Raw genomic sequence first — 14,121 nt, forward strand, 5'->3', positions numbered from 1 at the left:
ATAGAATATTTTGTTAATTCATTATCAATTTTACATTGGTAAAAGACGATCTGGCAACAGGGCAAAGTGGCAAAGAGAAAGTGCTATTCACTTCGTTGAATGATAGACAAAGATATCAATAGCATTGCTGATCAACACTGCCATTATATAGTGGACCTCATTATAGCAGCTATGAGCCAGAAACTTCAATGAAAAATACTTTCAAAATGTTTCTTTCTGTCTATTTGTATTGGAACTTTTGGTGAATAAATGTGATCCGATTTGATTTTGAAAAATTGAATAAACTTGCTCGTTCCTGTTCTCCTACTGTTTTTTTTCTGTGAAAAAATATTTTTACTATTGTAAGTTGAATGGATAAATCAATGAACATACCGAAGTCGCATTTGAACTGAACAAGACCTTGTCCTCCCAATAATTCTGCCATACATTTGATCTCCGTAACTTGGATACATTCTCCAATCGACACTGAAACTCCGCTGTAGTATTTTATTTCACGAATATTGTCATTGATGCTGGACCATGAGTTCACAATTTTCACATAACGTTTCGATTCTCTAGTTTCATCCTGTAACAACTGATAGTGCGGATAAGTTGGATGAAATATTTTTGAGAGAAAGCTTAGTGAAAGCGAGTGAAAAAGCTTTAGAGTTTTAATCAAGAACCTGCCATTCACCACCTCATTGTTCACCTCCAAGGAGGAGGAGGAGGAGGTTGTGTAGGAGAGTGGTTCTCAAACTTTTTACTCCGAGCCCTTCCTGCATAATACAGCTGTAAGCCGGGCCCCCTAAATTTATTAGTGTAGACTACTATACATGTTGTACATATACGAATAGGTACATATAAACCTACATATTTAACACTCAATATTTATTTAGTTGAGTTCAGCACATTCTATACATAACCCAATGGGGCAATAGTTTCAATCATAATAAAACAACAAACTCTATAAAAATCATTATTATTTATTCAGGTACTATCGTACATAGTTGTCATTTTTGTTGCAATTAACAATAAAAAGAGCTTCAGTGTGGATGATGAGCTCGTTTCTCCCGTACATAGTTTATTGAAATGAGGTGTCAGCTCTGATAATGCTCGAGCTCCATCTGTGCAAATTCCTACATATTTGCGCCAATACATGACATTGTCCTTCGAAAATTTATCAATCATTCGGAAAATGCTTTCACCGGTATGTGGAAGAGTGATGGGGGGCTTAGGCAAAGTCCTTTTTTTCTCTCCCTATAATTTTGATGATGTACTTATTGTATCAATCAATAGACAATAGAAGAATGAAAGAAGAAAGATGCTCATCGTAATTATTTTGGAAGTAAATTTAATAATTTTTCAACTAAGCTTTGCATCCCCCCTGAGGATTCATTGCGGTGAACCAAAATATTCTTAGTACGAAATAGTCTTAGTATGCTACGTCATTTTGACGTCACCGGGCATGCGCAGAAGGCCGAAATAGAAATAGTAGTCATGCGCACTGGTCGAAATATTCTTAGTATAATGACGTCATCAATGACATCATTGCGCACGCGCTGTACAGTTCTACACTATCACAGTAACAAGTTAATGCTCACGCACGCGAGTCCGCGTGATCAGTGTTACCAACAATAGAAACTCCAAACTATAATTTCCCTATGGATTCCAACAGCAAGATTTCTTTCCTAGCAATAGCTTGGCGCAACATCAGATAATTACTGTAGTAACTCAAAAAAGCTGTTTTGTGGGAAAACAGCTCTTATGTTTCTACTCTAGGGGAATTATCTATTAGAAGTGAACTATAAACAATCAATATTCATTTGATGAATTAATAGATTACTATGGTATTCCTTCCCACCTTACCATTCATCAAATCGATTTTTAAGGCTAAATTATTTTTTTAAGGAAAATATCAACTTATTTTGAGTTGATACAGTAATGCATAGGAAGTTGAGTTCAATTTTTCTACTTGATATCATCTGGTGAAATTTAAACAATATAACATTTCTATTTGGAGATTGATTAATTAGTTTATTGATAATATTGGCAATTATTAGTTTTCATTTCAAATTAAGGGTCAAGTAGAGGGTCTCAACCAACTTATTTTTCAATTCCTCACACTAACCTTTCAAATCAATGTGAAGCGACTGTATTCAAATTCACACCATTCTTCTACAACGGATGATTATTATTTTCAAGGGTGCCCAGGGGATGCATATTACATGGGGGAGGGAGAGAGTTTCTTAATACAGTGGGGGGGAGGGTGGCACCCCACACTTTGAGAACCACTGGCGTAGGAGAAGGATGAGGAGGAGGGGGAGAAGAACGAGGGGAAGAAGAAGAGGAGGATAATTATGGAGAAGGAGGTAGAAGAAGGATGAGGAGGAGGAAGAAGAAAGAAAGATGGAGGAGCTGGAGAAGAGTGATAAGAAGGAGTGAGATACAGATTCTGTCCGGGAATATTTGCCAATGAATTTTTTCCGATTCCATAATACATCATTAAGACTGCTGCGGCTATAAGAAACTAGTTCTCTACATTATAATGGCAGTGGTAAATTATAAGAGAACAGTGTTGCCTATTGTCTGCCTTGCCCCTGCCTTCTATAGGATAGGTAATACCGGTATAGTCTACCTGATGTGATATTGCATGTTCATTGTTCTTTGAAATTCCTCAAGAAAATATAATTTCAATTACTTGAATAGTACATTTTTTAATTCATTCAGGGAAAAATGTTCTCCCAATTAATTATAATTATATAAATATATAATTGGAATACGATCTGGCAAAGTTGCAGAGGTAGAACAGGATCTACTACTTTCACACTCAAATCATTAAATTTCTGGATCTATCTGCGTTACTTAATTATAGACAAATATTTATAGCAACACTAATTTTTATCAAATACTGCCTTCATAATAAGGACATCACTATTACGGGCCAGTTCGTAAAAGTCCTAGACTTTAAACAGCTGGAGTCAGAAAATTGGTTTTCCAAAACGGGGCGTAGTTGCAGCTTTTATAACAGTAGTCGTAGTTTTTATTTTCTCATTTTTACTTTCCTTGCCCTACTACCATAGGTAAGGAAAGTATTGCTTTCCAAAAAAAATTAAGGTACCCCAATTTCAAGTTTTCGATACGTTTCAAGGTCCCCTGAGTCCAAAAACATGATTTTTGGGTATTGGTCTGTGTGTGTGTATGTGTGTGTGTGTGTGTGTATGTGTGTATGTCTGTGAACACGATAACTCCATTCCTAATTAACCGATTGACTTGAAATTTTAAACTTAAGGTCCTTATACCCTGAGGACCCGACAATAAGAAATTCAATAAAATTCAATTCAAGATGGCGGAAAAAATGGCGGATAATTACTAAACAACCATGTTTTTCACGTTTTTCTCGAAAATGGCTCTAACAATTTTCTTCAAATTCATACCATGGATAGCTATTATAAGCCCTATCAACTGGCATAAGTCTCATCTCAGGGAAAATTTCAGGAGCACCGTAATATTCTTGAGAAAAATGGCGGATAATTACTAAACAACCATGTTTTTCACGTTTTTCTCGAAAACGGCTCCAACGATTTTCTTCAAATTTATACCATGGATAGCTATTCATAAGCCCTATCAACTGGCACGAGTCTCATTCCTGGGAAAATTTCAGGAGCTCCGTAATATTCTTGAGAAAAATGGCGGATGATGACTAAAAAGCGATGTTTTTCACGGTTTTCTCGAAAACGGCTCCAACGATTTTCTTCAAATTTATACCATGGATAGCTATTTATAAGCCCTATCAACTGACATGAGTCTTATTCATGAGAAAATTGCAGGAGCTCCAGAATATTCTTGAGAAAAATGACAGTTACTAAAAAACCATTTTTTTCACGATTTTCTCAAAAACGGCTCTAACGAATTTTTTGAAATCCATACCCTGTATAGTTATTTATTAGCTCTATCAACTGACATGAGTCTTTTTCCTGGGGTACTAATGAGGGGTCCACCCAATCCTTGAGAAATGGACTTTGTAACCTCCTTCTCGTGCATGAGGTAGGTTGGTACACTGTTTTTACTTTTTCTTCTTCCATATACCGTGGGTAGGTAGAGCAGTTTATAAAAAGAACACAGTCATAGTCAAGATATTTCATCTGTAGAACAGCTGTTTTGACGAATTTCAAAAAAAATCATCGAATTTCACAATTTACATAAAGGAAAAAGTACTCTGAAAACAATTGTATATACACATATACAGTAGTCTGTCGTAGTCGTAGTTGCAAATGTTGCCGTCAATCGTCATTGAGTTATTCCCCTAAATTATTCTCGTTTGATAATGAGGCTTATAGTTCAATGAGCAAGGAAAGTTGTGTGAGTGTACCACACCAGATTTTTATAACTGGAAACGTTTTTCCTCGACGAAATTAGATATTCCTTAATAATTCAAAATAGCTGAAGCTTTCACTAATTTCTCTTTATTTCATTTCGTGTTCAATTTTCTATTTTTTTTTTTTTTTTTTGAAATTTGATTCAAACGTGACTATTACAATGACTGCGACTACGCCCCGTTTTGGAAAACCAATTTTCTGACTCCAGCTGTTCAAAGTCTAGAACTTAGCTGAATCCCGAGCTCGGAAACCGGCCCTAGAAGTTTTGATCCTAATAAAGTGAGGTCCAGGTTATAATGGCAGTGGAGGAAGATAAGAGAACAACGTTGCTGACCCTCTCTCTTGTTAATGCCTTCTATAGACAGTAGCTGATACAGGTTCATTGATGTAATATTAACTGTACGTCCATTCTCGTCTAGAATAATCAATTTATTGAGCAAGAAATTAAATTTTTCAATTATTTCATGATCAAGATTGAATATCTAGTCAATTAATTTTTAATTCTACATTGTGTGGTGTTTAATACCAGTCTTCTGTCGGTGATGGCACTTTTCTGAGGGTTAACTCCTGTTTTGAAAAGTACCCTTGTCAACTGAGACTTGGTAATGAAATTGAATTCTAATGTTACTGGAACTCTATATTAATTGAATTTAGAGCTCTTACATAAATTTAACAATGAAACATTTAAAACGACAAAAAATAACAAATAGGAGTAATGTTACAAACGACTCTCCATTAGCGTGCTCAGTTAATCTCTCTCTTTCTCCTCCTTCTTCTCAGAAATTGAAAAGCAAGGCTTCGGGAAGAAAAGGTCACATGACCAGTTAATGACCAATCACTGGTCAGAAAAAAACAAATCTACCAATTATGGCTACAAATGAAGAAATGTGCTCAGGTGTGCCATATAGAATAAATAAATAATTTTACAAATATAAACGAGAAAACATGCAAAACAAATATAGGGGAACGATGAGCAGATTTTCCAGCAGGTCAGAGTGTACAATAAACAATATAATAAAATTGAAAATCGGAGCAAGCAGTCAACAATCAGATGCAGACACGCCGGTTATCAGCTGACTGATAAGGTAGCCAGCTCAGTTTGCATTTATTTAGAAACTAACCCTTATTGTAAACAAACATTCGACATTATGCCATTTTAGGTTATTCGAAAACCATTTACAACTTTTTGTGAATCTGGATCTTAATAAATGAATATATCATAGATTTTGTTGTTATTTCAACAGCCAATAAAGGTGGGTAGTTGTAATTTTCAGCTCATTTTTATAGAAAGTTGCTCATCAAAGCTGTTGGGCGAATCTTACCATGACAATTGTTAACAAACGATCTGGCAACAGAGCAAAGCGAGAAAGAGATAGCGCTATCCGCTTTGTTGATAAGGGCTGTTCAAAGGCTAAAAATAATTTTTCTACTGGTGATATTTTTCAAAGTTTTTCGATTTGTATATCATCAAGCTATCAAAATGAAAAGTTTTCTCAGGTAAAAGTTTTTTCCGGTCATTACTTTTTGAAATATGAGCGCCTGAAGTTTGAATTTTTGGGACAGAACATTTCAAATTCGGTAAGAGATAAATCTATGAGATTTATAAAGGATTTATTCTTTATGGTATTGTTGATCTAGTAAAACAAAAATTTTTTGAAAATATAAATTTTTGATAAAATTATTCAATTCACTAAAAATTACGGAAAATAACTTTTTGTTGAGTTATTTTTGGTCGTTTTTGGTAAATTAAATAACTTTATCAATAATTTATATTTTCAGCAAATTTTTGTTCTACTAGTTCAACATTACTATAAAGAATCAATCCTCTGAATCTCATACATTTATCTCTTACCGAATTTGAAATGTTCTGTCCCAAAAATTCAAACTTTAGGCGCTCATATCTCAAAAAGTAATGATCGGATAAAAATTTTTTTCCTAAGAAAACTTTTTCATTTTAATAGCTTGATGATATACGAATCGAAATCTTTGTAAAATATCACCAGTAGAAAGTTTATTTTTAGCCTTTGCACAGCCATATACAAGGATAGCAATACAATAATTGCTAATCAAACGCTTCCATCATAACTCGGACATCACTATAGTCACACTGCGCTGCTCGACGGTCTTCTGCTACATTTCGAATTTATGGATTATATTTGATTATTATTTTAAAAAATCAACAATCAGTATTACATCACCAGATTGAGTTGAATCACAGCTTCTATAGATGAATTTCGGCAATACTGTTGTCTATCTTCTATAGATGAAATTCGCAATACTGTTGTCTTATCATTTCCACTATCATTCCTCATAATAATGTAATAATATAAAATATCGAGTGACCTGACTGGCTCAGGTCTGGTGTCAGAGTTTTCAGTTCACAACTGATCAATTTCAGGGCCTAATGACTGCTTTTCATCATTCCCTATTACTGTCCCATCATTTACACTGTATTTGAAAGTAGATGAAAATGAAAAAATGAAATTTTATATAACGCCAAAGATGCGCCCATAATTAGCATTTTTCCAGCGTTTTTTTTCTCGCTTTTTCTCAGCTTTATTGAGAACAAATGAACAGAAAATGTTCAAATTTAGTACAAAAGCTCAGCTAGGGTGTAATAATGTTGTGTTAGGAGGAATTTGAAATAACGCCAAAGATGCGCTCAAAATTAGCGTTTTTCCAGCGTTTTTTTTGCTTTTTCTCAGATTTATCGAGAACAAATGAACAGGAATTGTTCAAATCTAGTACAGAAGCCAAGCTAGGGTGTAATAATGTTGTGTTGGAAGGAATTTGAAATGACGCCAAAGATACGCCCAAAATTAGGGTTTTTTGCCTTTTCTCAGTTCTTTCATCAAGTAAAGACAGAGAATGTCCAAATTTTTAGACAGAGGTTTAGGTAGGGTCTAAAAATGTTGTGATGAGGTGACTTTAATATTTCATCGAAGATCCGCCCAAAATCAGCGTTTTCTCAGCTTTTCTGCATTTTCTCAGTTGACTTTCTGATGGAATGAAGCATGCTCGAATGAAAATGCAGGCGAGCGAAGCTAGCCCGCTGATCCCATTTCTGGACGATCCAGTTGGATTTGGATATATCCAGTCGATATATCCATCCGACAATGCAGTTGGATATATCCAGCTGGACTGATATGGCGAGCGAAGTGAGCCTGACGGCTAATCTTACTATATAGGCGAATAATCAATGACCAAAAATTCGAAAAACATTCCAACATTCACCTTTTTCACTTCACAATTGAGAGCCTGCATACTAGAATGGCTGAAATAATCAGTTGCCTTCACTTCTTGGAGATAATTTGAGTTTGCTGCGAGCTTGTATATTTTGGTTCCATACTTGTTGGCATCATAGTCCACGCTTTTCATTGGAGCACAACTGTGAAATAGCAATTAATGTTAGTAGGCATTACTGCACATATAATAACTAGTAGTTCTGTGAACAGTAGACCTCACGCAGTATTCTCACCCACAAGTACCTGATTGAAACTATAGACCTCATTGAAATACAGCAATAGACTGGCTTCTCCACACATCTGTGTAATCACTTGTCAGCTGATTTATGATGAATAATTCTAAAGTCTGATTTTTACTCTAATATTGGCGTATGAAGGAGGCTTTTTCCTTTTATTTTATCCTTGGAATGCAAAATTTCCAAAAACCTTGTATATAAGTCAATGCGCAATTGAAAAAGGAACATATCTGTCAAATTTCATGAAAATCTATTACCACGTTTCGCCGTAAATGCGCAAAATATAAACATTAAATGAGAAAAATGAGAGAAATGCCAAACCATCGACTTGAATGTTAGACCTCACTTCGCTCGGTCAATAATGATGAACAATTCCATTCAATTCAACAAAAGATACACAGAAGAAATCAAAATGTAAGACAACACAATCGGAATGGAAATTTCTAATAAAAATACAAAAAACAGGCTACATGGTGTGGTGTGCTGAAAAGAAAGGGAGGAGGAAAAATATCTAGCCTATCATGGTTTCCCTTAATAGTAAAGAATGGAGGGTAAATAGGAGTGGAAAAGTGATGAATGTCAGAAAAAGATATGTGCAAAGTTTGTGAGTTCACTTCAAAATTAAGAATAAATTCATTAGACATGTGTCCTCCATGTTTCATCAGGTTGCCCTCTAACGACAGGACAAATGCGTACACACATGCTCATCATGCATGTTGTGTCATCAGCGAGAGGTTTCGAACAAGAAACAGCTGTTTGACAACAGCTTCTAAAATAAACAAACAACCAATAACAATAAATGAGCCACTGGAGAATTAATAGTATTTTACGTAACAAGTCCGGTAACAATAATTTACCACATAAGTATGATTGTTTCTGCCCGAAACGTTGTCGAGGGCAGAATTATCATACAAATGCAGTAAATACATTACCGTACAAGTGACGTACAATATTTTTTGTCATACTTATCTGAGAAAGAATAATATTGCTGAGAAACAGAAACCATAAACTGCTGCTGCTCGAGCTACTGCATTCTATAAACATTACCTAGCCCATAGTGCTTAGTTCATAACAGACAGACCCTTCGAGCTCAAATAAAATAATAAAGGCCTTAATTATAAGATCTCAGATGAGTTCTTATAACTTGAAACTCCTTAAATGAGTTCTTTCACTATTTGAGTTAGTATATTAATTACTCATATGTTATAAGGACGCAGTAGAGTCCTAACATACTTGACTGTAAAGAGAACATAATAATCTCTTTACAGTATAGTATGCTGTAATGAAAATCACATGTTCTCTTGATCTGCAAACAGCTGTTTACCGGTTTGATTTAATGCATGGAAAACAGCTGCAATTGAGTGAGTATGACAAAAAAATTATAACGATACAAGAAGATCCTCAATTGGAGCAGTAAAGAAAAAAAACAACAAAACAACAAACTTGTAACTTAAGTCTGAGGAGCTGCCTAGCTGCCTTGAAGATTTGGTGATGGACACATAAATATCCTACTATGGAAGAAAAAACTTTCACAATCATTGATTGTCAAGGTTTTATTTTCAGAGCTTTTTTCGTGCCCTAAATCTTTTGTCATCTGCTCCAGAAATATATTCGTACAATCAGTGTTTAAACTCAATAATTTTTTTCACACCACGAAGCCTTCCGCTGTGATGACACGACAATGTATGATGAAATATGTGTACACACATGTTCAACACACTGGAAAGATGATACTGGTGGAGAATCGGGAAGATTTAACATTCCAGTTTGGATTTTTTATTTTTAGAATAATTGGTAGCTTCTCGAGGATACTTGAATGACCAAATATGAAGAATCAACTAAGAAATAGAATGAACCCAATTAGAATTATGCAACTTCAATGATTGGTGTGTTAAGCTGCGTTTACACCGGAGTTGATAACACAAGTTTTTAACATTTCTGTTATCAACTGATGTTAATTACAAAAGTTGATAACATCATGTTGAGTTGCGTTTACACCGGAGTTGATAACATGAGTTATTAATAAAAAGTTGTCAACTTGACTGAATCGACAAAAAATTCTCTTGAAAAAAGTTGATAACTCGTGTTTTCAACAGAAAATTCCTTGTTATTAACAAGATTTATGTTATCCATCGAGAGTCGGTAACTTTTGTTAATAACAGGCTACTATCTTCCCCGCAACCCCCTCGCCCAGCATCCCTATCCTACAACTACAGCTGTTCCCTAATAACTACAGCTGCAGACAAAACATGTGACAAAGTTATAAACTTTAGTTGATAACAAATTAGCAGCCAAAATAAAATTTTATTAACCTATGTTGAAAACTTTTGTTTTAAACTCTTGTGTAAAAGCATTATAATTTATTTACATTAGATAAGATGAAGATCATTATTTTGATGATCACACACATGTTTCAATTCGAGTTTGAAGACAATTTTTTGCTTTTTATTCTGGCCGTTATATCACATGAATAGTCTCGTTAAATGGTATCATATGGGAGTAAATTATATTGATAACACTATGTTAGAGCCAATGAGGTGGGCTTCTAAACACATGACTTAGTAGCTGAGAAAATAAAATTGTTACCTTTAAAAGCGTCTCGTTCGGGTATGGTGGGTTCACAGTGGACTGTAAGAGCGTTCTCCTCATTCTGGTAGGCGGTAGCACGTTCATAATCAGGATCAGGACGTGCATATATCATAATCAGGACTCACTTGCACTAGCGATGATGAATACATTGGCCCATGTCGCAGCGAAGAGGTTACACAAAGAAGATCCAAATCTAGATATTTAGCCGAGTACTCTCACAATAACTTTTCCTAACTAGTCGCGGTAGTAGTTTAAATTCAAACAAGCGAAGGGGTAATACATTCATAACTTCTTTCAAAAGAGAAACAACCATGTAGCGTCGGAACAGCAAGCTTCCTGAAAAGGCGGTTACAAGTAGTGGGGACTGGGGAGCAAAGCTGAAAGCCAGAGAGAGAACAGTGCCATCTACATATTGAACTAGGCGATCTCAGAGCGGCTGATGGCAGTGGCATGCTAGATGGCCGTGGGTGAGCGCGGTTGATTCAAATGGCAGACCCATACACATGATTTTGTTGATAACAAGGAATTTTCTGTTAGAAACATGAGTTATTAACTTTTGTCAAGAGGAATCTTTGTTGATTCAGTCAAGTCAATAACTTTTTGTTTATAACTCGTGTTATTAACTCCGGTGTTAACGCAGCTTTAGGAAGGTGAATCTCGAATAAACGTTCCCAATAACTTCAAAGAGATATAACTATAGTGAGGTCCACGTTATAATGGCAGTATTTGATTAGCAATGGTATTGCTATTCATGTTTATCATTAAACAAAGGGGATAGCGCTATCTCTTTCTTGCTGTTTAAATATCTAGATAAATTCTTAAGCTGCTTTTACACCAGAGTTAATAACACAATTTATTAACAAAACGTTATCAACTTGACTGAATTGTCAAAAATGTTTCTTGACAAAAGTTTATAACACATGTTTCTAACAGGAAATTCCTTGTTATTGACAAGATCTTGTTATCAATAGAATTGACTTCCATATGATTTTTTCCAATGAGAGTATTCATATGATAAAACAGCCGGAATAAAAAGCAAAAATTGTCTTCAAAATACTGAAAATTAAAACATGTGTATGATCATTAACATAATGATCTTCATCTGATCTAATGTAAATAAATTATAACGCTTTTACAACGGAGTTTTCAACAACATATTTAATTTAATAACATTTTGTTTTGGCTGCTAGTCTTGTTATCAACAAAAGTCAATAGCTTTTTCACGTGTTTTGTCTGCTGCTGTAGTTATTAGGGAACAGCTGTAGTTGTAGGGTAGGGATGCTGGGCGAGGGGGTTGCGGTGAAGATAACAGGAAGTAACCTGTTATTAACAAAAGTTAATGTGATAAAAGAGGCTTTTGGTATTAACATAACACATGGAAAAGATAAATCTTGTTGATAACAAGGAATTTTCTGTTAAAAACACGAGTATGTTATCATCTTTTTCAAGATAATTTTTTGTCGATTCAGTCAAGTTGACAACTTTTTATTGATAACTCATGTTATCAACTCCGGTGTAAAAGCAACTCAACATGATGTTATTGACTTTTGTTATTGACATCAGTTTAAAACAAAAATGTTAAAAAACTTGTGTTATTAACTCCGGTGTAAACACAGCTTTAGCCATTTCATACAACCATCTTTATTTACGTAGATAACAAGCTAAACTGATTCAACAACTCCGATAATTGATATTATCAACCAGTTATCATCTTCTTCTTAAAAACCTCTCATTTTGTTTTCAATATTCTTCCGCTGAGTGGTAAAGTCCAATCACCAAATAGGAAAGTGGGGCATCAGCTTCATTAATAACTACTCCAGGTTTCCATAATTTTGTTCTCCAATCTTGGACATAAATGGGCTGATTTTCTTTGAAATAAGAAACACGTTTCCGTGACTGCTTTATCTTATGTTGCTTTCTGTTGAAATTCATGGTGCTTCATTTGCACTGCTATTTCTATCCGAGGAAGCTGATGAAGTCTCAAACTATCTTGAGGATATGGGAACTTCGTTCTTATCATTCGACCAAACATTAACTGAGCAGGAGAATAATTTAGACCCGCAACACAACTATTTCGGTAGTTAAGCAAACTCAAGTTTAAATCGGTTTTGCTTTCAGCACACTCTCTTATCTCTTATCTCTTTGATATGTCCACCCCCTTTTCAGCTAAGCCGTTGGACTGAGAATAACGAGGACTTATTGTAATAATTTTGAAATCCCACTCCTTTGCGAACTGTATCACTTCTTGGGAGCCAAACAGATTATTACCAGTTATCATAATCAGCGGAATTCCAAACCTGCCGAATAACTAGGATAAAAATAATAGATTTTACAGCCGAACTTGTCTTACTGTTCATTTTTACTTTCCTTGCCCTATTACCATAGGTGAGAAAAGTATTGCTTTCCGAAAAAAAATTAAGGTATCCCAATTTCCGAATCTCTATACGTTTCAAGGTCCCCTGAGTCCAAATAATATATATATATATATATATATATATATTAATATTATATATTATATATATATATATATTAATATTATATATTATATACAGGGTGTTTCAGAAGTAGTGTCGAGAATTCTAGGGTATTGTACCTGGATGCTAGGAGACTACAAATGTCATATTTGAAGTGTCCAAAACTCAGCGGTTATCCTTATAGCTGCCATTTTGTTTTTTTCACTTAAAAATTTTTATCTCAAGAACGAAATGTTGTATTGATCTGAAATTTGGCATGAATATTTATGCTATAAAGACTCAACTATAAAAAATAAAAAAAAAATTTTCGTTGAAATTTTTCAAAATGGCGGCCATTTTAAATTTTTGATGGCGAATATCTCGAAAACCGTCCATTTTACAGAAAATTTACAAGAGACAAAAAAGTTAGCAAATTTTTTCACGATTCCAATGATACCTAATGTATCAAGATTGGTCGAAGAATAACAGAGGAATTAATTTTTTTCGTACTGCATGCATGACCACTTTTCACCATTTAAAGATCAATATCAATTTTTTTTATAATTTCATGAAAACCGTTCTTATTACAGAAATATACAAGAATAACTTTCCTCCAAATTTTATTTTACATTGAAAAATATTAATTTCACTCAAATCGGTTCACTGATACTAATGCAGCAATTGCTCAAAATGCTGTCCTTCAACTTGATTACACAGTCTGCACCTTTCAATCATGGACCGTCGAACTGCTATAAAAGCATTTTCATCATCTTGAATGGCACCTCCTGCAGCAACCACTCTTGCCACAAGGTCTTCTTCGTTTTCTACTGGCGTGCTGTTAACAAGGTCTTTCATATGGCCCCAGAAAAAAAAATCTAAAGGGTTGAGGTCAGGTGAACGTGCGGGCCACGGTACTGGTCCACCCCGCCCAATCCACCGCTGACGATAGGTCATGTTCAGAAAGTCCGTAACAACATTTCCGAAATGAGCAGGGGCACCATCATGTTGAAACCAAATATTATATCTGTTTGCAAAAGGCACATCTTCCAAAAGTTCTGGTAGTATGTCTCTTAAAAAAGTAATGTACATGGGAGAATTCAGACGATTAGGAAGAATGTATGGTCCAATCACGCGATTACCTAAGATACCCGTCCAAACATTCAGCGAAAATCTATGCTGATAACCACGCACGTTGACCTCATGAGGATTGTCTAAGGCCCAGACGTGACTGTTGCGAGAGTTG

At 34.9% G+C, this 14,121-nt stretch overlaps 1 protein-coding gene across 1 annotated transcript in view; it reads right to left on the reverse strand.

Moving 5' to 3' along the window:
- Positions 1-372: 372 nt before the first annotated feature.
- Positions 373-14,121, reverse strand: part of LOC111060680 — a gene marked incomplete at its 3' end in the record, with an annotated part of 29,426 nt that continues 15,677 nt past the window's right edge. Inside the window, 2 exon segments of the mRNA XM_039441174.1 lie at positions 373-565; positions 7,590-7,743. Coding sequence (XP_039297108.1) covers positions 373-565; positions 7,590-7,743 — 347 coding nt within the window.

This window comes from Nilaparvata lugens, chromosome 14 (assembly GCF_014356525.2).
Source record: "Nilaparvata lugens isolate BPH chromosome 14, ASM1435652v1, whole genome shotgun sequence".
Classification (NCBI taxonomy): Eukaryota; Metazoa; Arthropoda; class Insecta; order Hemiptera; family Delphacidae; genus Nilaparvata; species Nilaparvata lugens.